This window comes from Ailuropoda melanoleuca, chromosome 17 (genome assembly GCF_002007445.2).
Source record: "Ailuropoda melanoleuca isolate Jingjing chromosome 17, ASM200744v2, whole genome shotgun sequence".
NCBI lineage: Eukaryota > Metazoa > Chordata > Mammalia > Carnivora > Ursidae > Ailuropoda > Ailuropoda melanoleuca.
This window is the reverse complement of record NC_048234.1, coordinates 7498097-7525569: the sequence shown is the minus strand read 5'-3', so window position 1 is coordinate 7525569 and position 27473 is coordinate 7498097. Positions and strand designations below refer to the sequence as shown.

Genomic DNA, 27473 nt, shown 5'->3' with positions numbered 1-27473 from the left:
GGCGTACCTCTCAGAGGAGGGCTCTGAGCTGCCGAGCGCCCCCTGGAGGAGGGACCAGCGTCATTCCAGGCTGCGCTCCCTGCCTATGTCCCACATGCCACCCGCTGTGGCAGGCTCACTGGCCTGGAACGGGAGGCCCGACTCCATCCAACACCGACACCGGGCGTCTGCCTGCCTCTCAGGGCTGAAGCAGGGCTTAAAGGCTCCGCACATAAAGATGGACAGGAAAGTGTGTCTGGGCCACAAGGGCGACCCGCTGGTGCTGGACGAGGGCGCCGGGATGCTGAAGTAAGTCCCTCTGCCAGCACGGTGCCCCAACTCCTATGTCTGGAAGGGAGTCCCGGCATCACCCCGTGGCGCCCTCCCTTTCTGGAAAGGTTCACCAGGTGCTCTGCGCTCTCCAGGCCCAGCACAGAGCTCTGCACGTAGGAGGGGCTCAAAGCCTATCTGTAGGATGTCCCGGGTGTGACCGAGGAACAAAGGCCATATGGAAGGGCCTGGCACCTGCCACCGCAGCCTGGAAGCAGGGAGCCCAGCGGGGACCTGTTGCGGAGGCTCAGGGGATAAGGTGAGCCACCCTCTTCCACGAAGCCTGGGGCCCAAGCCACACGTGGAAACTGGAAAGGCCTGAACCGAGAACATATTCAACAAGCTGCTATTTTGAACAAGTCCGAGGCTTTGCTAAGAGAGCACGTAAGGTGGAAACAGACAAAAAAGTTTAAGTACACAGCACGGCTCCCCCTTTATGATGTCACTGCAGAGCATGTCCTTAGCTTTGGGAAGGTCATTTCAGAGAGAATAACTGGGCCTTTGAGGGTGGGTTCCGTGGCAGATTCTGGCTTGGGCGGCTCCTGGGTCAGTGTAGAAATTCTCAGCCTTCCAGAACAGAAACATCAAAGGCCAGGACTCCTGTAGCAACAATCCCAATTCCCTGCTCTGTGTCACCTTCTAGAAACAATCCCAGGGGCACCTGGGTGGCTCAGATAGTTAAGCGTCTGCCTTCGGCTCAGGTCATGATCTCCAGGTCCTTTGGGATCGAGCCCCCCGGCCCCCGGCTCAGCAGGGAGTCTGCTTCTCCCTCTGCCTCTCCCCTGCTCAGGCTCTCTCTCTCTCTCTCTGTCTCAAATGAATAAATAAAATCTTAAAAAAAAAAAAAAATCCCAGGGGGAGGCAGCTGTGCCAGGGCCCGGCTCGGGGAAGGGGGCTCCTGCACAAGACTGAACACAGCATCTTAAAAGGTGGCAGTACGGCCCGGCAGGGTCCGTGGAAGACACGTATCATTGTGGGCCATGCTGTCTGCACAGAGGTCTCAGCGTACCCCCCTACTGAGCCCACTGTTCACATGCGTGCCACGAGGAATAAAGATGAAGTGGTCCCTCTTGGAGTTGGTTAACTCCCCAAAGTTCTAAAGCCCAGCCTAGGGATTTTTCACGAGGTCACATGGTCTCTCAACGTCCACACCAAGAGAGGGAAAGGAGTGTCCAGGCAGCATGACAGCTGTCCCCGGCCTGAGACCCACGTGAAAGGTTGCAGTGACGTACCTTTCCGAAGAGTGTGCGGGCTCTGGTCTGGGGGCGGCTGGCTGGGGCTGGTGCCCGCTTGGGCCCCTGGCTGCGTCCCTGCACCAGGTGTCCCCTGGCTGGAGCCTGGACTTCCTTTCTGCGCAGATCCCGGAGAAAGCTCCTTGCTTTTCGATGTGCTGGAACAGAAGCACACGGGACAAGATAGGCCCTGGACTCAGGCAAACGCAGCACCAGTCTGCGGGTCGCAATCCCATGTGCTCCGCTGGGCCAGCTCTTGGTCTGCCCCATGCCAATCAGAGATGCTCCAGGAGAGGGGACTGTCCCTTCTCGGGCTCTGGGGACCTGCATTCCGCTCCTACCTCCACACTCCTGGTGCCAGCTCCCTCTCCACGCCTCTGCCCTCTGTCTGCCAGGAGACCACGAGCATCCCCACTCTGTCTTGTGGCCACGGCTCTCCGCTGAGTTCCCTGACCTCCACACCAGAGCCCCGGGCAGAGGAGAGCTCTGGGACCCAGCCTAGGTGTCAGTCCCAGCAGCCCCCCACCCGCAGTGCTCCCACATATGGCCAGTTCAAGTCCCAGCCCCCCCCCCAGGCCTAGGGGGCTCAGGGCCAATGGTAGGGAGGGTCTCTGACATCCCTTGAACTGACAAGGGGACACCCTGGGTCACCATGTCCCAAAGGGGATTCATCCTTCACTGCTGCCTCTCTCCAGACATTGTCCTAAGAATACAGCACATATTCAAAGACACCTTACTCCACCCCACAGAACAGGGACAGCTAAGAGGTGGCCATCTCATCACTCCCCACCATCCCCCAACACGCCCTCCACAGCAGACATTCCTAATAGAGCTCCAGACGTCCCCCCACCCCAAGCCCCTTAAAGGGTTCTCGCTCTTTCTCCCCCTTATACTCCAGGCAGCCCCCAGCACATCAGGATGACAGCTACCCATCACCCTTGTTAGAAACCACCGGGATCCTCATGCCCTCGGGTATCAGGCATGGGGACAGGGACCTAAATCCTTCGCAATGGCTCCCCCTTCCCCACAGAAATGGGCAGAGCCTCTGTGTTTCCTAAACTTATCTAGAAGCCCCAAATATTAAAGAGCTAGAGATCCGCCAGCCCTTCCCAGCGGGGCACGGCCAGAAGGGCTGGGAGGCAGGAACAGGGGCTGGAAAAGCAAAATCCGAAGTACAACTAGTCCCCCACGTGAAGGGATTAAGGGACCGTCAAGCTCAAGGCACCGCGAACTCTCTCCTTCTCAGGGTGGGCTCCATTCAAACCACACCTGGGTAATCCCCCCCCACCCCCCCAAAGCCATTTCATCCAGAGGGACTGGAAGAGCGACTCCTTTCTCCGTTTAACGAAAAACAACTTGGGAGGCAAGAACCTGTCTTAATCTTCCTCATGCCCAAAGTCACCAGGCACCCAGGTATTATGGCCAAATACCTACCTACCCTTCCCTCCATCTCTGCCACCATCAAGAGGTAACGAAAACAATAAAAAGAAAACACAAAACAAGCAAGCAACAAAATTTGCTTCTTGTGGGATACTAGACTCTTCTTCCTTCCTTTGGATTGAAAGACATCTGCCCTGGGAATCTCGGGGCCAAGCAACTCGTCCCTCTTTTCCCGCCCACCTGGGACACTCCCCCCACTACAGAAGCAGGTATTTACCTACTTAGCCTCCCAGCTCTCTCTCCAGCACAGATGCAGCTGACCCAGTGGGACAGGTGGGGTGTAAGGTGGTTACTAAGGAGCGCTCAACGGAGCAGGCTTGGTTAGGGCACACTCAAGGACAGGTTAGTTCTGGGGCGCGTGACGCAGTGAGCTGGGGTGCAAAGGGGCAGGAAGCAGCAATTGGGGGCAGAGTTAATGCGAAGCAGAACAGCTGAGCCTGGCTGGAGAGAGCAGCCAGGTCTGGAGGGGGCTGGCCTGGGCGGAGAAGGGGGAGGAGAAGCCAGAGGGAGGAGAGGGGCTGCCATCCTATGGGGGGGGGGCGAAAGGAATCCAGCAACTGGAGGAAACATCATCTGGGCTGCAAATGTCCAGAAAACAGAAAAAAATAAACAAAAAAAACTCCAACGCAACACCCGTTTGTATCAGGAAGAATCCACATGGGCAGAGAAAAAGAATGGTAGAGAAACATGGGCACCCGAGGGAAAGCCTCGGAGCTGGGTAACCCCAAAAAAGGGATGGTATGAGCAATGGCAATGACCTCTTAAATCCTCTGAGCCTGTGTGTGATGCTCCTGGCCCATGAGTGAGTCTCAGGGCCACCCATCTATGACATTCGGGAACACCTTCAGAGGCTGGGGAAATCCATCTTTGAGGGGCGCTTTCTAGAAATATTTTTTTATACGTCAAAGAGCATTTAGCACTGAGTGTTGGTTATAGGATAGGAAACCAGGATGAAGCCAAGAAGAGTGCAAAAAGGGAACAATTCCAGCAGCTCTCCTGGATCCGCTCATTTCCTCCTCGTCAGCCTCTCTGGTCCATAGAGATCACTCTCTGTGCCTCTGCTGAACTTGTTCTCCCGCACCTGCCTCTCCCACGGGGACCACAAGCCTCTCGAGGGCACAGCCAGGGCCGGCGTCCCCGTACCCTGAGCCATCGACGACCCAAGCACGTCCACTGTCACCTCCCCACTCCTGAACGCTGGCTGTCCCATTTTCCTTTTGTCATTTCCCCATTTCACGGGGGAAAATACTTCCTCCTCGCTAAAGGAGGAAAACCTACCCTGCAGTCCCTTTGTTAGGGAGCTGGTATTTGCATGAGTGTATGTGCAGGGTAAAGACAGGGTGAAATGGCACCGTTAAGTGTCCGACTCTTGGTTTGGGCTCAGGTTGTGAGCTCAGGGGCGTGAGATGGAGCCCCACTTCAGGCTCCACACTCAGGGTGTAGTCTAGTGAAGATTCTCTCTCCCTCTCTAAAACAAATAAATAAATTAAAAAAAAAATCGGATGAAATGGTTCAGCCTCCCGAAGCCTCTAAGATCTTTTCAGCAGGAGCCACGGGGGGAATGCTGTCCCCCTAACAGAACGCATAGCTGCCTCTGATTCGAGTAGCTCTCCCACTTCTCAGAACTGTTTCAGAACGGACAGAAGCACCCAGCAAAGTGGTCTTGCACCATTCCCACTTCCAGGATGCCCCTTCCGAGGAAGGGTCAGCTGAGAGGCCCCTCTCCGCTGGGACCCTGTATGGCCGTGTGCCCTAGATTCTGAGCACTGGGACGGGACTGCCTTAAGGGCACAGATCCCACGTTTCATCTCTGGATGGACTCGGTCCTCCGTAAACATTCCCTGACTAGAGGTGCCGTGAGCTTGCTTGCTTTCTTCTTCGCTGGAACGAATGGGAACACAGCCTGGCATCACACTGCACAGGTCCCCAGGCCCCGCGGGACCACAGGACCACCACTCCTTCCCTGATTTGCACCCACGTAAAGGGGGGGAACAGCCTTTCCGAATCTAAAGGCAGAGGAGAGAAAGGGAGAAATACTGCAACCCCGTATTTCAAACTCGGGAAGTCATCACGGCAGAAGAGGAAGGGAAGACGAGTTGGCAACTTAGCGCTCTCACGGCTTTAGCGAGCTGCCACCTTACGCGCTTGCTGGGGGATGCTATTCTCGGGAAGCCCGGGCTCCATCTGACAATCGGGGGTATGGGAGGGCTGGGAATCACTCGCTGCGTGCCAGCAGGATGCAGAAAGCCAAACACAAAGGCTCGGGAACGGGGAGGTGACAGCATCCACCAGGCCTGGAGGGGGCGCAGCTTTTTTTTTTTTTTTTTGCGGGCGGCGCGGGGGGCTGCATGGTGGGCGGGGCGCAGGACGCCTTCCTGCCGGCCGAGGAGCCTCTTCGGGCCACCCAGGACGTGTCCATGACCCTCACGCCCATGCTGGCGAGGGACACAAAGACACCCGCTTACCCACGCGTGACCAGGAGCGGGCGCCCTCCCCCGCGCCGCGGACACATTCAAGCACGTCCGCCAGGAGAGCAGCAGCACAGCCTTAGCACCCTCCTGGGCCCGGGAAGCGAGGCCGGGCCGCGGCGCTGTGCTGCGCCCGCCCCAGGCTGCTCCGGCCCCGGCGCGCTCCAGCGGCCCTGGCGCGCCCGGCGGCTCGCTTCCTCCCCCTGCCAAAGCCAGCTGGCCTCAGGATCTGCGTGGGGAATCCAAGCTCGCCCCCAGAGCAGAATGCAGCCTCTCTGGGGGGCACTCCCTCCCTCCCCCGAGGGGGAGATGGAGGTGGGCAGGAGGGGGGGCAGGGGGCAGCATCGCACCAGAACGCAGTGGCACCGACCAGCAGCGGGAGACGTCTAAATATCCATCCTTCTTTTTGTCACTTGGGGTCTAGGGCACAGGACCGAGCCAGGGCTCCTGCACTAGCCCTGGGACCCTGGCCGAGCTACAATCTCTGTAGGCCACACCTGTGGGCCTACTTGGCAGGTAAGGGGCTGCCCACACCTATGGTCACTCCGGGTGCGACTCAGTTTTAACCACAGAGACCCAGCTGCCACTAAGTCGGCCAAGCAACCAGACACGGCACATTCACCCTCTCGCAGAGCTCACTAAAGGCGTGGCTTGTTTTCAGAGATTGAACGTGGCCTCGTGGCTACCCGAGGATACCGTACCTTTGGATTTTCCTAAGGCTGCAGGGACAGAAACATACAGATATTAGTGTCAAAAAAACTATGCCTTCCTTTGGACACACAGGTTGTCTCGTCAAGGTCAGGGTCTGAGCGTGGGGCTTTTGCTGGGCCACGAAATTGTTTCAACTTAGCTGGGCTCTCTAGTGAAAGGGACTCTTCAGTTTGAAGGGGCGAAGATCCTATCCTTTATATCAGCAGGAATAAAGACAGAAGCTGGAGAGCGGATACTGGTGTGTGTCGGGGTGGCGGTGAGAGGGTGTCCTAAGGGAGAAGAAAAGCTAGTAGAAATAGCCAAATGCTGACTTCCAAGTGACATGATTTAGAAGGCTATTCGTTCTTGCCTCTGGTCTAGGAGCTAACTGGTACGTGGGATGAAGTCAAGGCCTTCACTGACCAAGCCAAGCCCTGACATTCCCAGCACTAAGGGGGAGACACACATTCGAGCAGGAAGGAAACGTCCCAGCGTCCGTGTCTGGCACGTATAGACAGGCACAGTGGGGTGTGGCTACGAGCACAGTCAGGTGCTTACTCTGACCCACACCGAGCACAGAGCTCGTACACTGTGAATTCTGCCCACCCAGAAGGGCATTGACCATACAGACCAGCAGCAAGATTCAACAAACCAACCAAAAAGGTTCAAGTTTGGAGATCGGCTGTAGCGGGTAGGATTTGGGTCCTTTAAGGAAGCGAGCCGTGGGGTACGGCCTGCCGTGAGACGGCAGTCAACACTGAGCAGGCACTAGGATGGGGACAGCCTCCTGACGCTTGTCATGTCCTGTCATCGTTACTATTTCTCACCTCCCTTGTATGGCTCCGAGGAGGCACCTGGGGAGTTGGGGGGGGCGGGGTTCCAAAGACTGGGTCTCTTTCCAGGACCCACTAGTTCTCAAGTCGTCTTGGGTCTGAGGATCCTCCATCAAAAAAGAAGAATGTCCTATAGGAGATCCAGGATCACTCCTGGGAGCCATGCAAAACTCAGGGACAAGGTCCAGTTGCACGCCCCCCCCCCAACATTTAAAGAGGACTGCAAGGGACTATCAAACTATGGGCTTCCGAATTTATCAGGATAAAAAGCACAACGAGCTTAGTATTCAGCTCGGGGAAGGGAAGTGATAGCACTTAGGTGCAGTGGTGGGCGAGGACGGCATGCACGCAAGATGTTGGCCATGGCAAGCGACGGAAGGAGCCCTAGGGGACGTCGGTCTCCCCCCATTCTCCTTACCCTCTGCTCTTTCACGTAGAAAGACCTTTCCCTTTGGGGGTGGGGGTGGGGAAGCGCTGGGTGGGCACGGGCTCCAGGCTCAGGGCTCCTGGGGGATGCCTTTTACTTCCAACGGCATCCTCAAGCATCAGCAAGCTCGGACAGCAGGCTCCCTGGTGATCCGGTTTACCAAGCAAAGGGGCCAGCTGGGGCATCGGGGACAGACTGAGCGAGGCCCGCAAAGTACTCGTGGCAAAAATCAGCAACTGAGAACTAAGAGCTAAGTGCACACTTCTGCTTTTACAAAGAGACCGCTGTGCCGCGTGCGATCTCCACTTTCCCCGCTGAAACTCCTTTCTGGGGGGGAGGCAGCACCTCACGTTCCCAGTGCACGTGTGTCAAACATTCGCCCATCTTTTCAAAAAGCAATCTAAATCTTTACAGAGTGAATCAATCACAAAGGCAGTGCTCCTGGGGGGGACTGAACGCCTATTCGCTTTCAGGAAAAATAAAAAAAAAAACTGGTATAAATAAACGGAATATTTAAATGTCTGAATGTCTACATAAAACCCAACCCGAAGACAAAAATTGTAAAACTGCTTGGCACACTGCCACAGAGGGGAAGCTATTCAGAGATGGGAGGACTGCAACCCAAAGGTTATAGAGGTTTCTGTTTTATCACGGAAAGAAGTAACGGTAGCCAGCAATCAAGGAACTGATTGTGTTTACCAAGAAAGGGCAGAAATGGAAGGGCAATTAACCAAACACAACGGACGCCATTAGAAGTCACTGTGCAGATATCTCAGGCCAGCCTGGATGTCAAAGACTTCCTGTGGCCCACTGCTTCCTGGAGAAAACTTAGAGGAACTGGTTTTCAGATCCCTTTCGCGATGAATCCAGGGCAGAGCAAGAAGCCAGAGGCCGGGAAGAAGCTCTAAGAAGAAGCAAAGGGTTTGGAAATTAATAAGCAGGAGGCAGGAGTATATGCCAGAATCCCGGAGGGGACCTCAGGCCAAGGCTCTCTTCTGGTGTTTCCTGGGTCCTGTGGGAGGTGGGAGCAAGGAGGCAGGAAAGGAGTGCCTGCATTTAGCCCTGGGATGCCTACCTCCTACTCCTGTCTTTTAGGGTAATGCGCCAAAGGGGCAGGGAATTCAGAATTCTCAGCCGCTCACCATTGGGATGCCCATGGGGTGGACCCGGTGACAATTCCTACTGACACACAATCTGCTCTGTTGAACTCCTCCTAGGCTACCAGACCTTATGTTTGTATGGAACTTATCATAGGACACACTTTGTACCTTTCCTAAGAGATTGTGTCATGGAAGAGGTTCTAGAACCATCCAAGTCTCTAGACCCAGGTAAGCCACTCACTGACTCGGCAGAGCTCTCCCTCCATCCACAGAAGGAGGCTAATACCTCCCATCCCACTTCCAGCATTGCCATGAAGTATCGGTGACCGAGTGGTAAGATACACTGAGCACGCCCTTGGACCCTTCACCTGGGGGAGAAAGCCAAGTGGCCACACAATGGGCCACGGTGATGGGTGAGGGGTGGGAAACACAGGGTGTGCCCCGTAAGAAGTCCGTCCAGCTACGCCAAGGGCATTTTACGGGGTTGACAAGTTGGAGAACACAGGGAATCGTGGGGCACCTTCATGGAGGGAAGATAAAGGCTGGGTAGCTAGACTGCGAGGAACTGGAGTGGCAGCTGGGCAGTGGGGTGACCCCACTCCCTGTCCGGCTCACCCCAGTGCTTCAGGGGAGCAGCGCCGGCCTCTGGAGGGAGGGATTTGGGGTTTGAGTCCCAGATCTTCTCATTACCGTGTGACAGGGATGTTATTGAAGCTCTAGGTCCCTCTGATGGTTCTCTGGAAGATGGGAGTAATACTGACCCCATCACCTTAGGGTCGTAAAGAACGAGGAGGACAGTGTGTACAATTAGAGTACCTGCTAAGAAGCCAATAAGCGGGAGCCTTGGCAATGATGATGCTCTCGTCCTGGCAGGTGCCAAGTGCAGATTTTTTTTGGTAATCCTCATGGAGAAAGAAAGAAAGACAGTGAACCTAACCCTAAAACAGGCTCACAGGAGGGGGACAGAAGCATGCGATGCCAGGGAATCAGGCCAGCGGGAGATGGAGACACTGGGAAGACCCCATCTGGGTCATGCCACCTGGGTTTACAGGATCTGCCATGAGACTGTCTTCTTTTCCTATCAAAACACCAAAGACTTGGGAGGGGGGGTTCTCTGGTAGAAGGGGAACGAACAAGGAATAGCATCCCCCTTTTTTCTAGCTTCCTGAGTCTTCTGAGAATCTGGTGAGATGGGCCAGTGTGAGTTTCAGAGGAGGGGAAAGCGTTCTTGGAGGACTCCAGGCTTAAGGAACAGAAAAATAAAGAGGGGATCCTTTCCTTTCCTTAAGTCTTACCGCCCGGCCCAGGGCATCTGGGTGGGAAAGAAGGGGAGAACCAGAAGGGTCTTGTCTTGGAGGACAAGTTTCCCAAGTTCTTCGGGAAATAAAATGTGTGACGGGGAGGAGGCTCAGGCAGAAACGGCCGCAACCCTTCGCCCTACAAAATGCGTTCCACGTCCCGGGGAGCCTCCTGCAACCTTCCACAGTCCTCCGCCAGTCCCTGTTGGCTTTGGTGTATTTTGTGCTTGCAGAATTAGCCCGATTGCCCGTGGGTGGGTGGAGATGGACAGACAAGACATTCGTGGTGTCCTTAGTGTGATGGCAAAGGAAGGGGTCGGGCAGAGTGCCTCATGGAGAAGCACGCCCGGCCATGTTGCCATCTTAAAAATGGGACAATGTCACTCAGAAGCCTAGTCTAGGTACTCAAATCAGCTGACATTTCCCACAGGCTGAGCATTGTTCCAAACACTTAAAATTCTATTTAATGCTCAAAACAATGCTATTAGTTCCCCATTTTGCATATAAAGAAACAGGCATTCAGAGGGTACGTCACTTCCCAAGGTCACATGGCCAGAATCTGAACTGGGAAGGGAGCCCAACCCCAAAGTTCATCCTTTGCATGTCCACAGGGTTCTTTCAAATAAGGGGGATTCTTCTCCCGCAAGGTGTGTAGACAAGGGAGGAGAAAGGTCAGACCTCGAAATGTCTCCCTGATGCAGGAAGTGAAGTGGTCTTCTTGTTGTAAAGTCTGTAACCTGGTAGGTCACACGGGGAGAGCCTAAGAACCAGAACCTTAAAAATTAAGAGACACAAAGGACGACCCCAGTGGAAGGAGAGAAGCAGGGAGGGAAGAAAAAAGCCGAAATCTGAAAGACGGAAGATCAGGCATGTACAGAAAGAATGCATTTATCACGGAGCAGAAGTCTGCTGTGAACTATTCCAGGGGATGGGTCGTCAATGGTTAGCAGGTGTTTTTTGCTTATTTCTGCTCTGTAGGGCAGACATCTGCCACGGTGCTTTTGAATCCTGGTTAGGATTCAAAATCCTAGCCAGAGGTACTAACTAATATACGGTTTTGAAGTACTCAAGCCTAGAGAGATCTGGAAGGTTTTGATCGCTGTTCTAAAAAGCAGTTACATTTGGCAAAGGCCAGCTGAGAGGAGAAATCTGCCACCAGGGGAATCTGGGAAGTTCCCCAAGCATCCACTGAAGGCTTGTAAGTACAGGGAATGTTAAGACAAACTTGGGGGCCAGACAGCAGTGGCAGAGGCCCGTGGGGGTCCCCAGATGGTGAGTGAAAGGAAATCTAAAAATCCTAAGACTTAGCCTTGCCTACACTCGCCCAGGAAAGGCCAGAACCAGGTAATTCCCAGTTCTTCCGGGAATAGCTAATTCCTTCCTTAAATACACAACAGTGAAATTTCTTCACCTTCCCAGTACAAATAAAGGTTGGAGTCATCTGACCACATTTCACAGACCTGGTCTCAGCATCCCCAAATGCGTAAATCCTGGCGACATGGAAGCTGAGCTGGGACCCTGGGCCAAGAATCTACCTCTAAAAAGGTCCATTTGGCCAATGCAAACCCAAAATAGGAGTCAAATTTCCCACTGGTACCCGGGATGACTTTGTAGGTAAGCCTGTCTTCAGACAGTTGCCGGCTCTATCTGAAATAAAATTACTGCACCGGCTAGCCATGCCGACATGCCTTTTGGGGTCACGGTCTCTGTATGCTGTCCATCCCCCCCCACAGGGTCTGCAGAACCAGGCCTCTGGACCCCTAGTTCTGGTTGCCGGTGACCACGGGATTTCTGATTTAATACATTTGGGCAAGGAAGCATGCCACGGCCACTTTATGAAGATTTGTGACCCGTGATGATGTGCTAAGACTCTGAGAAGTCACACGCCACATGAACTGGTTTCCGCGTGTTGAGTCACGTGTTCCTTCTCAATTAAAGGTGCCTGTTCCAAACTGAAGGTCCAAATGGGACAAGACCCATCGCAGAGCAGGTGTCAGGCATAGGCGAAGAATGCATCACCCACCAAACTGAGCTCTAGAGACTGCTGGCTCTGGAGTCAAGATCCCCATAGATTTTAGGGTTGCAGTCAAGTGGCCCTGGGGACCAGACCACCATGGGACAAACAAAATGGCGGCAGGCATGTCGGTTTTTGAGACTTGAAAGGGGACTGAGTGCCGGTCTTCTGAGTATTAAGAGCCAAGGCCACTGGGATTTCTGTGGACAGAAGGCCATCCTGCTGGGACTCCAGAGGCTAAGGACTGAGCCAGTGCAGTGGCATGGATGCCAACCAGGAGGGTAAGAGTGGAGAGCATGGGCCGGAGCCAGAAGGCAGCAAACAGGCAACAGGGAGACTGGTGTGTATGGGATGGGCTGCGGTGGTTCTGGTGGGGTCTCTGAAGTGTATGGCTGGCAGCGGGCAGGGAGTGGAGGCAGAGAGGAGTAGAAAGAGGCAGGACAAGAGCCATCAGGGGGAGACATGAACGAGGAAGGAAGGTCTACCACTGACATCACTTCTCTTCTCGCCTCCAGGCTTGTCCTCTCAACGATCCCAGCTGAGTTTGTTCAGTCTCTGCCAGATACACGGCCGATGGAAGCGTTGGACACAAATGCTTAAGGGCCATGGGTCCCTCCTGACCAACAGGCAAGAGAGTGCAGACATCTTGGCCAACTCGTTGGGAGGCAGTAAGGCTCACATAGAAAAATATGTGATGGGACCAGGAATGACACTCTTCCATTGTCAGAAAAATAAAAGGGATCTGCAAAGTTATTTTCATGTATTATTTGGGACAAAGGATCCATGAAACAGATGTCGTGTTTTTGTTTGTTTTTTTTTTTTTATAAAACAAAAGGCCAATACTAACAACGCATGAAAAATACATAGTAACCTGTACCCTCAAATTTCTAAGTTGGAGCTTACACAGGTGGAAGGGCACACGGGGTGACCTAATCCATACTTTGTGGTTCAGAGTGCTGGCAGAGTCAGGACAGCCCGTATCTCACGCCAACACCCCAGGGCTATGGGAGGAAAGTTTGTTTGTTTTTTGTTTGTTTTTTGTTTCTTGTTTTTTTTTACCGGAGGAAACATTTGAAAATTTTTTAAAGAACTGTATCACTGCCAAATTCTTTATTCATGATGGCAAAATCCTTCTGTGATTCAGTGCGTCTCGACCCTAGAGGCAAATGAGCATCAGCCAGGACACTTTTAAAAAATACCAGTGCCTGAATCCCAGCCCAGGCCAATTAAGGCAGCCTCGAAGAATGGGATCGGGGCCGCCGAACAGCAGCCCTCTTTTTCCTAAAAGCTTGTTCTATCTTTTGTTGGGCAACAAGCCACCTCGAAAAGAAGCAGCCTATTTATCTCGGTCGCAAATCCACTCTGGGCAGAGTTCGGCAGACACAGCTGTGTACTGTACATAGCATTCGCTGAGAGGGTTCAGCTTGGCGAGGAAGACCCTGAGACCATTCCCTCCCAAAGCTGGTAAGTGGGCGCTGTCAGCTCGGTGCTCAGCTGGGGATGAAGGTGGGGGGCTTTAACTTTCTCCAAGGGGCTGCCTGGGCTCCCACGCGGTGAGGTAACTGGGTGCTGAGAGCGAGTGTTCAAGAGACTCAGGCTTAATCGACAAGGCTCTTTCTGACCCAGTTTCCGAAGTCCTAGGACATCACTGCCGCCACATTCTGGTAGATAAGTCGGTCATTGAGGCCAACTCATAGTCCAAGGGAGTGCGGTTAGATTTCCACCCTCTAGGGTGGGGGAGGACCAAGCACCTGCTGCCATTTTCACCACAAAGCTCCTGGCAGATGGAGGGATGTATTAGGTCCCCGTGGCTGCTGTAACAAGTACTGCAAAGTTGGTAAGTGACAGAAATCTATTCCCTCGCCATTCTGGAGGCCAGGAAGCCAAAATCAGTGGCAATGGGCTGAAATCAAGATGGCAGGAGGGCTGAGAAGCATTCCCGGGTGTGCGGCCACATCCTTAAATCTCTCTCTGCTCCATCTTCGCATTTTTCCTTCTCTTCGTGCCTATGTCAAATCTCCTTCTGCATTTTATGATACATGGGATTGCATTTAGGGGCCATCCTGGTAATCCACAGTGGTCCCCTTAGTTCACGACCCTTATTTTAATCACATCCGCCAAGACCCTTTTCCCAAATAAGGTAATATTTACATGTTCTGGGGTTCAGGACCTGCTGCCAGCCTTGGGGGGCCATTATTCTGCCAACCACAATAGCGAGAAAGGTGAATGTGAGCTCCAAAATCTGCCTCCAGGTCTTGCTGAAGAAACTCAGTTCTGGAGCCATCCTGAGTCAAAGGCAGCAGGACCAAAGCCTGGAGCTGGGATGGGAGTGAACCACTTTGTATGATGTCTAGGACATAGCAGCCATCAGCCAGGAAAATGATATCCAATTGTTTTTTGTTTTTTTTGTTTTTGACTTGACCAAAATGCTCTCATAAAGTAAGCTTTGTCAGTGTTTCGAGAGGGCAGTTTGAAGACTTTAAAATGTGTCTCATAGATCTTAAGAGCTCAGAAACGGGATAAATGTGGAGAGTTCCTCTACTGTTGCTGAAATAGCACAGGGGTCTTCAGCTGATGTAAATGGCTTTCTTCTCCCCCCAAACACTTACAGCTTTAGGCTTCTGTTTCTGGGAAAGCTGGTAGGAACTGATCTTCTGTAAGCCCACTGGTACCTTCAAGTACCCGGGCCAGTACCCCAGACAATGGGAGCAAGGGTGACCCTAAACCAGTAAGCCCTCCACTTAACTTAATGTTTAATACAAATTTTAAAATACATAAACTACATCCATGTAGTGTGCAAGAGTGATCTATGCAGTGCATCCCCTAGACCCTTCAAGTAGATGGTGGCAGTTTTGGCTTTATATCAGAACAGCGTGCGAATCATTTCCAAAGTTCTTGAATGACTGATTGTCATCAGAGAGGGGGCAGTTGCTTACCATATCATCATTCAAGGGGCACCTGGGTGGCTCAGTCGGTTAAGCGTCTGACTCCTGGTCTCAGCCCAGGTCTTGATCTCAGGGTTGTGAGTTCAAGCCCCGCACTGGGCTCCACACCCAGCAGGGAGCCTACTTAAAAAAAAAATCATCATTCAAGTTTTTGCCTCTGCGTGCGTACTACGGGGGCCGGCAGACTTGACTGCCCCAAGATTCCACAGTGGTAACGCTCCCGTAGATAGCATCCAGATTGCTCTTCACAGAGTTCTGGGAATTTGACAGGGCCTGGCAGGAAAAGGACAGAGCAGCACACCTCGGAGGCAGAAACATGAGGACCAAAGGAGTTCTCCAAAACCCAGCTGGGACCAGAACCCGTCCCCCGGGGTATCTCTTCGGCTGGGCATATTTCTCAAAGGAACAGAGCTGTTTGAACTGAGATTGAAAACAAAATCCGAGGCACTTGCTCATATGAATTCCTCTCTCTGTCTCTTTCTGTGTGTCTCTCTCTCTCTCAGCGTGCAAAGATCGGATTCGGTTTGCTCTTTTTTTAAAGACTTAAGGAAGGGCCCCTGGGTGGCTCAGCTGGTTAAGCAGCGGACTCTTGATTTCAGCTCAGGTCATGATCTCAGGGTCCTGGGATCGAGCCCCGCGTCCTTGGACTCTGCGCTCAGCCGGGAGTTGGCTTTGGGATTCTCTCTCCTTCTGCCCCTCCCCCCCCCCAAATAAATACATCTTAAAAAAAAAGATTTAAGGAATTTCCCCTTACTCTCTCTAACTTCTAGGAATTTCTCGGGCTGGAGAATAATAACCAAAAGCACAGAGCAGATAAACACCCTCCCCCCCGCACCCCTTCTTCGGGCTGCCTCACACAGCAAGTGTCTCTGCGGGATAAGGAGACAAGCAGGGATCCCATGATCCCAGGACATAGGTCCAGGTCCCCAGTGCCAGCTCTCACTCAGGAACTAAGAGGGGTGAACAGGAAGACTCACGTGCCCCTAACAGTTCCTGGTTTTCAACCTTCCCTCTGAGGCCCTTCAGGCCATAACCCTGCAAGCAAGCAGATCTTTCTGGCTGCCTCGTGATCTATCAGGGAGGGAGGCGGAAAGCTGTGGTCCGAATCTCTGAATGCATATTCCCGTTCAGTGCTTTATACGCTACGGGTCCATTTTGAAAGAGCAGCCGCTGAATTCTGTGTTCCAGTAGCAATTTCTAATTCTTAACCAACGTTGACACGACTGGCTTGCTGGAGCAAACAAGACAACACTTGCTCCTTCTGTAAGACACACCCGCTGTCGCCTTGAACTTGCGGGGTGTTCTCAGCCCACGTGCCCCCGCTGCCGTGGCTGACGCTCCCCACAAATCGGCTGGGCTTGTCCCGAACCCGGCTGATGCCCATTTTATCTGTTCCGGGGATCCCAGGATGCAGTTCCACATTACGGAAACGGATCTGAACGGAGTGTCAAGAGGGCTGTTCCCACGCAAGTTCCGTCGGACGCGCTTACGAGTCTCGTGGCGACTGCACCCTGGGACGTGTAGGTGTCACTCATAAAAGACGGGAAGAAGGATTTTACACTCAGACTGCCTCGAGGTTAGGTTTGCTCTTTATTTGAAAGAGGCGGAACCTGGAGATGTTCAACCCCGCATTCAAGGAGGTGCTTACACAGGGGTGTCGCTGAAGAATGGGAAGGGGCAGAGCCAGCATCAGTGAAAAACCATTCGGGATCTGAGAACTGACATAGGTTTAGACATTTTGAGTGAAAATAAAGCGTTTGTGTATTTCTTTTAATTCCCCTCATTGACCAGCTTTTTTTTTTTTTCCTGATGAAAAGTCATCGATGTATACAGATCACAACCATTGGCTTAGAAAGCTGCACTTACCTCTGACCCTAGAGCAAGGGAAGCAAGCCAAGGGACTCAGTCACAACGGCACAGAGGAAACACAGAGAAGGAGGCAACAACCTCATTGCCACAGATCGCTGTAACCACTGCTAGAGCGTGCAACCTTCCCGGCATTCCGGCTTGGTGTTAACTCCCCACCCCTCCCCCCTGTGGTCCCCCAACGCTGAGAAAGGGACACTGGTTCATACCCATCCTTTTTGTAAAACTCCAGCATCATATTATCCGTGGCGACACTGAGGGGCCGGCGGGCCTGCTCGGGCTGGCGCCGGTCAGCGGGGTCCATGTCTGGGGAGGGCATGGAGCTGTAGTTGGCGTTGTGGTTCACGTGTACGGGACTCCCATAATTCCCTGTGATGTTGAACTCTATCTCTGCAGGGAAGAGAGAATGGGTGTATGTGATCTATTGGTCACGCCCCTCCTGGCCAGGAGAGAGAGAAGCAGATGTGGCCTCTCCTCCACACTTCACCCCTAGAAAACTGTATTCCGTGGTTCAGCGTTAGGTCACCTGCTGATATGAATTCATCCTAATATAATTCATCATATTAGCAGGTGAACACAAGTGCTCACCCATCGCGTTAATATGATGGGCATTAATTAAAGCAATTTCTATTTGTGATTAAAAAAACAAACAGGAACAGATGGGTACTTTCTGAAAAAGACAAAATCATCTATCTCAAACCTCACGGCTACAACTGAAACACCAGAGCTGTCTCATTCAAATCAGGAAAAGGGGCAATGCCCACTCCCACCGCTGTTATTTAACACTATTGGAGAAGTGCTGGCCAAAGGAATAAGTCAAGAAAATAAAATAAGAGGCAATATTATTGTTTATAGATGATGACACTGTCTTTCTGGAAAACCAAAGAGAAAACATTAAAAAGGATTGGAAACTACAGATTTCACTAAGGCCACTACAGTTGTTGGCTGGCAAGTGACAAACAGAAGTATCCCATCCTTTCCTAGCCACAACCTGTCTATCTGCAACGGAAATGAAGCCGCTCATCCACAAGCAACGGAATTATGCCTTAAACTCCTACCTCCTTTATTTCTTTGTCCTGATTTCCCACCCTCACCCAACTATGTGTCATCAACAGAACTCCAGGACAACAGAAGTTCATGGTCAAAACACATGAAACCAAGTAAAGACGATCTAACTTCTTTGATGTTAGATCAGCACTGACTGATTACCTCTGATGGACAGGGCACAGAATTATTAATATTTTATCTTCCTATGAGTGAAATGGTTTACTGCTGTACCGCCAAAAGCATATTCTTGATGTTTACTGAACATAAGCTAAGTGCCACTTAAAAAAAAAACAAGCAAACACTGAATTGAGTATAACAACCGCTGTCTCCTGAAAGCTGTTACCTTTGAGAGTCATACCCTTATGCCACAGTGTTTCCATGGCTGGGAACATTGAGGAAGCACCTCCGAGGGAGCTGTCTTTACAGCCTAATTTTGAACCAAATACAAAAACTCTCCTCACCTTTGAGCCCCACCTTTACATGTTGAGGGCAACTCAAAGGACACACAAAAGGAGTAACAAAACGATGGCACCCAAGGGATCCCTGAGCCCTGAATCACAGTCTGCGCTCATCTCAGGTCTATGCAGCATCTGTACCAGCAGGCGATCCCTCTTTCCTTTTTGTTGCAGCGTTTCATGATCCATAGATTTAAAGACACCATAGTGTGGATGTTGGACCAGTAAAAATCCACAGACGTGATTAGCGCAGGCAGTGGACACCTGTGGCCAGAATGTCGCTCGGCCCGGGACTGGATGGTAAGAAACCACCATGAGTCTACACCCTTCCTTAGTGGTGTGCACACATGTGTGCATGTGTGTAGAAGGATTAATAACAAACACCTTCGGTTTCAGAAGTTCTGAATGCACCGTAACACTCTTACCTTCCCCCGGCCCCCCGCTTCCACACCTCAATGCCACCACATACCCCCAGGGAAGAACCAGTCTGCATGCTGGATGATGGGCTCGATGATCCCAACGATCTGCAGGGAAACTGTGGTCATCATCTCCGTGATGTTCCTGCGAGCACAGAGCAGAGACAGGGGCAGGGCCGGGTTACCAGCAGAGGCAGCGGATAGGCACGCCTCGCCCCACGGCCCAGGGAAGGGCCCCTGGACCCGAAGGCTGCCGACCTAGGTCTGCGAGTAGGCTTTCTCTTCGGGAGGACACTTCACCTTTCCGAAGCTCTCTTTCCCCTCTACAGAAGGGACGTAACCACAGAAGTCCTCCATACAAGAGATGTGTGAATGAGTAATAGACATGAAATCACCAAGCATCAGGCACCTGTCACTGGGAGGTGTGATTCTCACAACTGCCAGACTCATCTGCTTTCCAACTCTGTTCTTTCTTTCGAGACAGCCCTCCACCCCCTGCATCCAGAGGCTGGGATGCGCGCTCTTCGCAGGGCGTCGGGAAGGCCTTGGAAGAGTGTGCCTGGCCCGCTGCGGACTCAGATTAGCTCAGAGAAGACCCTCACTGCAGGCCTGCAGCTCTGAGACCATCAGTGAGAAAGAACTGCAGAATTCTGGGTCTTCTCCTGAGCCTAAAACGTGAGCAGGCCAAGGGAGAAATAGGACTTGACAAACAAGAGAGGCTGATGATTTATCTGGGGCCCTGGCCATCCGCCCATACGCGACCCCTACGCACGTTCCTCTGTGTACTCACCCCTCCGCTTGCGGCCACAGGAGGTTGGGTCCTAACACAATTGCTATGTTACTGGGAGTCATCTTGTTTATGTCTTGATATTCTGAGAGCTTGGATAAAAATTTGATCAAGTATCTGAAAGGAAAACAGAGGGCCAGGTTTAACTCGAGCTCAACCCCAGCCACATTCCCCCGGCATGGGGCAGAAATTTCTCTCACGTAGCCCATCTTACTGACAACGGGACTCATATATCCTGCATTACAATGAAGACGTGTAAGGTGTCAAGCCACGAGAATGCCTGAGAAACAGGCAGACCCCGATCTCACCCGGCTACAATCAACATCTCCATCAGTGAACCGTGGCCAGAGAAATTCCCCGTCTTTCCTTTTGACCCAGTATCTAGTAACCTGAAGTCCCTCCTTCTTTTCAAACCTCAGTCACCTGCCACCCTCCCTGTGTGCAGAAGTGAGAAGCAGAGTGTCCAAGTGCCATCCGCAGGGACCTCTACGTGCTAGGGGTGGCGTCCCCTGGGATTAACCTCAGTGGGGCTTTGAGTGCTAATGGGGAAAAAAAAAAGAAAGCTAAACAGAGATTAAGCACAGGAGCCAATAAGTCACTCCTAGAGACCTACTCAAGAGAAATATGCAATGTCAGGCAAGCCAACCAGAGAGCGGAGACCACCCAAATGTCCACCAAGGGAGAGACGGAGACATAAAACGTGGGCCATCCATACAGTGGAATACTATTCACCCAGGAAAAAGGAATGGAAGTCCTGACACAGGCTACCTCACGGACGAACTTTGGGGACATTGTCCTAAGTGAAATAAGCCACACACAAAAGACCACGTGATGTAGGGCTCCCCCTAGGGGAAATGTCCAGCAAAGGCAAATCGCAGAGACCCAGAAGGTAAATTCGTGTTTGCCAGGGGCCAGGCTGGGCTCAGGGCGGGGGATGGGGAGTGACTGCTAACGGGAACAGGGTTCCTTTTCGGGGTGATGAAAATGGCCTAAAATGAGGGGTGACAGCTTGGCCTCTACACACATAAACACCCACTAAATCGCACGCTTTAAGAGGACTCAACTGTAGGTGAATTATATCTCAAGGAACTAAGGAGGAAGCCGTACATTAAACCGCTCTTGGGATTTTTTTTTTTTTTTACTTGTGGTAAAATACACATAAAAATCACTACTTTAATCACTCTTCAGTGTAGGGTAGCAGTAAAGTCAGTAACATTAAATACGTTCGCACTGTAAAGAACCACCTCCACCATCCATCTCCAGATCCTCTCCAGCTTCCAGAATCTCTATATCCATTCAATGCTCCCCTCCCCCAGCCCCTGGCAACACCCCCCTTCTCCTTTCTGTCTCCGTGAATGTGCCAACTCCAGGTCCCTCATATACGTGGCATCATCCAGCATCTGTCCTTCCGTCTGAGGACCTTCACCTTTCTGAACCTCTCTCTCCCTTCTCCTTCCATGTGGCACCATGTCCTCAAGAGGGACCCGTGTAGCAGTAACACGTGTCAGAATCCCCTTCCTTTTTTAAGGCCGAAGAGTGCATCGTATGTGTGTTTTGTTTATTCACCCAGCGATGGCCGCGGGGGCGGTTTTCACCGCGTGGCTACTGCGGAAGCCGCTGGCGAGCAACGAGCATCGTGCCCCTGCTTTCCCATCTTCTGGGTCTATATATACCCAGAAGCGGCGCGGCCGGATCCGACGGGAATTCTATGTTTAATTTCTTAAGGGTGCGCCACACTGTCGGCTGTTCGGATTTCGAACGGGGAAGCAGAGATACTCGGGCAGATGGCAACAGGAGCTGAAGCCGGGAGTCTGCGTCTAGGGAAACACGGAGGGGAGGTGGCAGGGCCAGGAGCAGGTGCTGGAAGCCGAAGGGAGGAGGAAGCGGAGAGTGTGAAGGAGCAGAAAAGATCTCGGGAAGTAAAATCCCGAAGGCGGGGGGGGGGGGGGGGGANGGGGGGGGGGGGGGAGCAAGGAAAGTGAGAGAGAGTGAGAGAGAGAGAGGTGCAGAAAAGAGGCAGCAGACGATACTCTTCTGGTTTCTTCCCCCTGCAGACGAGCACAAGGACACCTCCACCAAGTAGCTCCGGGTCCGGTCACCCTCCCCAAGCTGTGCCTGAACACTTATCTTTACAATAAACGCACAATATCGGGGCGCCTGGGAGCGTCTGCCTGCCGGGGTCCTGGGATCGAGCCCCATGTCAGGCTCCCTGCTCAGCAGGGAGTCTGCTTCTCCCTCTGCCTCTGAGCCTCCCCCCTACTCATGCTCTTGCTCTCAAGGGAATAAATAAAACATCTTTAAAAAATTAACCCACAATATCTCAAAAAGAGCTTGCATTCATCTTGGCTTCTTGCACATCAGAGAACTCAACGGAATTAGCCAATGGCCCCCAAAGTCATAGAGTGCCTTCCGTTCTGTCCCTTCCTTGGTGACATGGTAATTAATCACCTCGCAGGGTCGTGTGAGGTCGAAAGGAGACCATGCACGTTAACCATGCGGGGCACCCCCATAAAATGCCGCGCAGGCCAGTTACCGTGACCTTTAGCCAGGAAACCGTGTGTGCGAGGCTTAAATAACCCTGATCCCGCGCCTCCAGGATCTGTCCACTTACCGGATGTTGTTGTGATTGGCCTTGGGCAATTTTTCACAAGCATTCCACAGAGCCTGAAGCCTCTTGTCTTGCTCCTGAATACTGGGGAATAAACAGGAAAGCCAGTGGCTGAGCACAGATCAATGCGATCTCACTGGCGATCATATTAACCAGCTGCAGAATGAGAAGCCACCTGTCGCGACTGACCCCACTGGCCAGCTGCTATTATTCAAGTGCTGGGTGACGACTGTTTCCCTCTCCGTGTCCCCTGTCTTGCCCTGCAAACGTCCCCGGCACGTGTCACAGGTCTCAGGTGAATGCAGGCCAGGGGAGCAGGTGGGGGCAGGAGGGAAGAAGCCAGACACCTGTTCGAGAGCAATGCAGGACCCTGGCGGTGTCAGGAGGAAGATTCCGGAACAGAGACCGGGATACAGCATACCAGTCAAGGGAGCTCAACCCGCTTTCACACCGTGGGGCAGCCTACTGCTCCGTTCAACAGATGTTATTTAAAGTTCCTTGGCTTCTGACTCATCACAGGTGCTCGATAAATACCTTCTAAATCAGCACATTTTATGAGCTCGACAGATATGTAAGGAAATCTGACCTTCAAGGGCTAACTCAGAGAGGGGTGATTTCCATGGAACCAAGGATTCTCCATTCTACAAAAGGTCTGCTCCAAGGATTTTTTTTTTTTTTTTAAATAAGGCCTCTAAGAATAAAAAGAGATTACTTACAGGACTACATTTTATATATGCTTTTCGTGAAAATCTACAACAAGGCATTAGGTTAGGAAGACCCTTCTGCTTGAAGCGTGTTTTCTCCAGAAAAACTAAAAGGAAAATGTCAGCAGGATGAAGGCCCAGCTTTGACTCCTTAAGCTGGGGCTCAGGCAGGGCGGGGACCACCACGCACACGCTTCACCTCTGTGTACCCACAGGCCCTCCCGCAGAGCCTGACCAAGGGGAGAAGATCTCTCTTTTCTCTCAGGTCGGCCTCGAGGAAGAGGCAAGCACTCTCCAAAACACACTTTTCCTAGGACTCCGCAGTGCAAACCAAACGAGCCATTTAGAAACGGAAAGGTGAACAGACCCTATTTGCAAAGTGGCTGCAATTTGACCAAAGGCTGCACGAAGAGGGTTCGGCGCAGGGAGGCCATTAAAGACCCAGCTCCCTCCTGCCCGTGACCTTGCGCCCATTACTGAATCTCTATGCAACCTCTTCTCCCGCATCTGTAAAATGGGTTCACGGGAATACTTCCTGCCTGGAGTCGGCGTGAGCGGTACAGAGGGTCTGGTTGATCTCAAGCTTTCAATCAGCGTCTAAGGGGAAAGGGCAGATGCTGCCAAGACCTGGCTAGATCCCGATGCCCTGGCTGTCCTCCCATCTCTAGCTCCTCTATCAAGATCACATATGCAGTCCGGAAATAAAAGGGACAGTTTCCATCAGAGGATACGGTCTCATTTCTCTTCATCCCTAGGACCACTGAGTGGCTCTAGAAAGGCATGAAGTGCCGTAGGTGGGCACATGGCTTCCAGAACCGGATCCCCCGGACTCGAATCCTCATTCTGCCATTTATTAGATGGCAGGTAACCTGCCGTCACACACCTGCTCTAGGACTCGTCTTCCTCACCTGTAAGCTGGGGAAAACCACAACCCACTTTCGCGGGGTTCGTTCCTGTGACAATTAAACGAGTTAGAAGCGTATATTGAGCTTAGAACGGTGACGAGCCTCTAATGAACTCTCGACAGAGGTATTGCCCATCGTCATGGAGCTCACACCCACGCTCCGCAAGGAGATGTAAGCATTCCAGATAATCAGCCAGGCTTTTTCCACGCATAGTCTCTACTCCACCTTGGAAAAAACCCAGCGCCACGCAACATGACTGGAGCTAGCTTTCTCTAACGCTACGTGCAGAGCCTGGCTTCCCTTGGAGGTCAGCTGGGCTCTTTCAGGGTCCAAGGAAGCACGTATGTACTCGAGCATTCCTTCCGACAGGCTAAGCTGGCTGTGCTTTGAGACTGAGCCTACGACTAGAGAGCTCTCCAAATCACGTCCCTTCTCAGCCACCCAGCTGAGGGCTGCCCGCGGACCGGACATCATGTTTTTATATTAGCTATTAATGAGCTGTTATTAATATATTTGTAATGGTTACAAATGTGAGTCAAGACCCTGCGACCATCCCTTGTTGTAGTCTTCTCTCCAGAAGGAATCATGACAATCTGCTTGTGAGCCCTTCCGGAACTTTCTATGCGTTGATGCATATATAGAGGCACTCCTAAAATGCTATGGTTTTGAGTGTGGTTTTTTTTTTTTAAAACGACAGAATACTGGGGCGCCTGGGGGGCTCAGTAGGTGAAGTGTCTGCCTTCGGCTCAGGTCATGATCTCAGGGTCCTGGGATCGAGCCCTGCGTCGGGCTCTTTGCTCAGCGGGGAGCCTGCTCCTCCCTCTCCTGCTGCCTGCCACTCTGCCTACTTGTGCTGTCAAGTGAACAAATAAAACCTTAAAAAAAAGCTTTAAAAAAATAAAAAACAACAGACTATCACATGCGTCCCTGTTAACTTGTTTTATTTCACTGAAAAGTAAGTCTTCCGATCTTTTCGTGGTAGCAGGAATAGCTTGACCAGGGTTTTTCAGCACTGTGGAGTATGTCACCGTGTAGATACGCCATGGTTTATTTATTCATGCCCCTGGTCCCCCACCGATAAATCTTTAATAATATCTAGGTTTTTGCTATTCCAAATAACACCGGCATCGCCATCCTTGTACTTGCTTCTCTGGGTACAAGTACGAGCACTTCTCCGTGACATATACCAAGAAGCCAAGTTGTAAGATCACAGGTTACACGCTTTCATAATTTCAATAAATACTTCCAAATAAACCCCACCCAACCACACACTCCAAAATGTGGTCCACTCACTTGGAAGCCTGAATCCACTCGTCATAGAGTTCAAAGGTCATCAAAGGTTCCGGCAACTCTCGGAGGTAAGATTTCAAAGCTCCTGGACACGGACACAATATTGGCTGTGAGCCACTTTATACCGGCACAGACGAGTCCTCCCAGCCGGCATCACCCGTGGGGGGTCCGTCGGGGGATGGCTTTCCCTGACCCGCATGCCACGACCAAACAGTGGTTTCCCACGTGAATGGATCGGAGGCTCTGGCTTGGAGGTGGGACCTGGACTGCCAATCATGGTCGGTTCCCCCTCTTATTTCCCACCATCCCCTTCTCTTCTCTTGCCACACTGGGGAGATCTTCTCTCAAGGGGCCCCAGCAATCAGGCTTAAAACTGAGCCCTGGGTGGACATCTGAAGCACGCTGGGAAGCCACTGGCTCGAGGGTCACGTGACGACGCGCCCTTCCCTGTGAGCCTCTCCAGCACAAGCGAGCCGTTCACTAAGGGCCGAGGGCGCGTACCCGCGATTGCGTGGGGGTCCGCTGAGTACTCCTGGACGTCCACCACGCAGCAGTCCAGGGCAGCTTTCAACTTCTTCAACTTGGAGGCAGACGGCGCTACTCGGAAGAGTCCCTAAAACAACGCAGGGGGTCAGTGCACAGCCCCGCAACTCAAAGGCACGCAAGCAAAACGAACAAACAGAAAGTCTCCCCGCTCCCTTCCTCCAGAATCTCCTTGACGCGCTCTGCTCACCACCATCTCCCAACAGCATAGCCGCCCGCTCTCTACAGGGCTCCTCCTTTAGCCGTAAGCAACTTTTGAGCGGGAACTGGTGAGTGGGAACTCACCCCCCTTGATGTCCCCAGTGCCTAGGATGGGGTGGTGACGCGTCATTCTGGTTCAGTAAGTATCTGTGGAATCAATGAACCTTGGGCTCTCCAACTTCTTGTGCATTTAAGATACATTTTGCAGAAGTTGGCCGACACCTGGTCAGACGTGGGGGTGTAGGAAGCTGGATGGGAAAAGGTCTACGGGGTGAGGGCATGTTTGTGTCCTGGGAGACGCAGGGCTTTACTTTTAGAGACAACGTCAGTGTCCTCAGAGGACGGGCAAACTAGGGGTGGTGTGTCAGGGAGTGGGGCCTCCTTCGGCCTCTCCGTGTTTCATTCTTAAAGTTACTTCTGAATCACCGTCACCCCTTCCAAGCAAACCACTGTACCTGGTACAAAAGTGAGCTCTGAAGAGAAAGAGAAGAAGAAGACAGGGGTGTGCTGAGGAGACAAATGCAGGTCACAGAGTTAGAGGGGAACCCTCAAGCCACAGGTGAGTTAGACACGGTCGAAGAGCTACTGATTGGTTTCGCCTTCTTGGGGCGCCTGGCATTCTGTGACTCAGTCCACAGACTGAGAAACGGGCTGGCAGAACAGTCCTTGCTCTTTCAACCTTTCATGGCCACCACCAGGCTCTCCAAAGTTTCTTCAGAAGAAAATGTTCCTGGTCCTGGAATACGGAGTGTTTGGCCTGCTAAGATGGCAAAGTCCATTCTACATAGAAGTCCAAAGCTCTCTTCCTCCATATATGTGAGGAAGTTCCATAAATATGTTTGGACTAGTGTATAATTAAGGCTGCTGTGACCAAGACCAAACCACAGCAGATACCAAAGCAGTGGGATGGATCCGCCGAAGACCATGCCCTCACCGTGGAGGAAACCAAACGCGATGGCATCTGGTGACGGACAATGCCAAAGAGAAGCCAGTGCGGTTGCCGAACAGAAGCCTATAAATTTTCGACTGTGTTACTGAGAAGGCTGTCTCACTGAGTGACCGATAAAAACCAAGAGGAGGGGGAGAGGATTCTTACCACAGCTAGTTGAGTCCAGTCTGGGGGTGTCCGAGGAAAATCTGTGGGCGCATATTGAAGAAATGGCAGCACACATGGGAGTGGAGCCCAGGGGAGGGAGGAGGACCCCAAATGCTCCCTGAGGGCAGGGATGGGGTGATGGGGCTGATAAGCCCGAAGCTGCTGGGAGGGGCAAGAGAGGAACCGGGGAGCCAAGGCAAAAACAAAACCAAAGAGCTGGGGAAGGAGTATGAGGTCGTAGTCGGCTTGAAAAAAGATATTTTTTTCCCAGGCTTGGGACAACCTGAGCATCTCTGTTACTGAAAGGAGAAAAGCTGGGACAAAGTAGAGAGAAACGGGGGGGGGGGGGCTTGGGGGGGGGNAGAGGCAGAAAGAACCCGTTGACACTGATTAGATATTTGAAGATATTAACAAATTATTTTTCTTTTTTGTATATGTTTATGTGTTCCATATTATATATAATTACTATTTATTCCCTATCTTTTAGAGAAACATACTGAAGTATTGCCGATGAAATGACACAATGTCTGTCTGGGATTGGCTTCCAATTATCCAATTATAGGAAAGGAGGCAGAGGGGAAGCAGGATTGACCATAAGCTGGGCGATGAGGCTTGTTAGTTTATGTGTTGCAGTTTTTCCATAATTTTGGAAAGCGATGGGGTGCGGGGAGGCCCAGTTCACCTCCCTCCATGAGGCTCTGGCTCAAGGACCGTAAAGACCTTTTCGTCTGGTAACTGGTAACAGACACGAGAATGCCCGGCACTTAAAACATGGTCCAAAACCACACATTTACCCCCA

The 27473-nt window shown here is 52.1% G+C and overlaps 1 protein-coding gene across 1 annotated transcript in view; it reads right to left on the bottom strand.

Moving 5' to 3' along the window:
- The window catches only part of ARHGAP44 (Rho GTPase activating protein 44), a 152789-nt gene that overhangs the window by 6243 nt on the left and 119073 nt on the right, over positions 1-27473 (bottom strand). Inside the window, exons 11-22 of the mRNA XM_034647283.1 lie at positions 25336-25447; positions 24838-24919; positions 21939-22019; positions 19331-19444; positions 18594-18685; positions 16832-17012; positions 6151-6168; positions 5311-5416; positions 5123-5165; positions 4897-4987; positions 3199-3237; positions 1542-1699 (exon numbers count right to left, since the gene is read on the bottom strand). Coding sequence (XP_034503174.1) covers positions 1542-1699; positions 3199-3237; positions 4897-4987; positions 5123-5165; positions 5311-5416; positions 6151-6168; positions 16832-17012; positions 18594-18685; positions 19331-19444; positions 21939-22019; positions 24838-24919; positions 25336-25447 — 1117 coding nt within the window. The remainder of the gene's footprint in view (positions 1-1541; positions 1700-3198; positions 3238-4896; positions 4988-5122; positions 5166-5310; positions 5417-6150; positions 6169-16831; positions 17013-18593; positions 18686-19330; positions 19445-21938; positions 22020-24837; positions 24920-25335; positions 25448-27473) is intronic.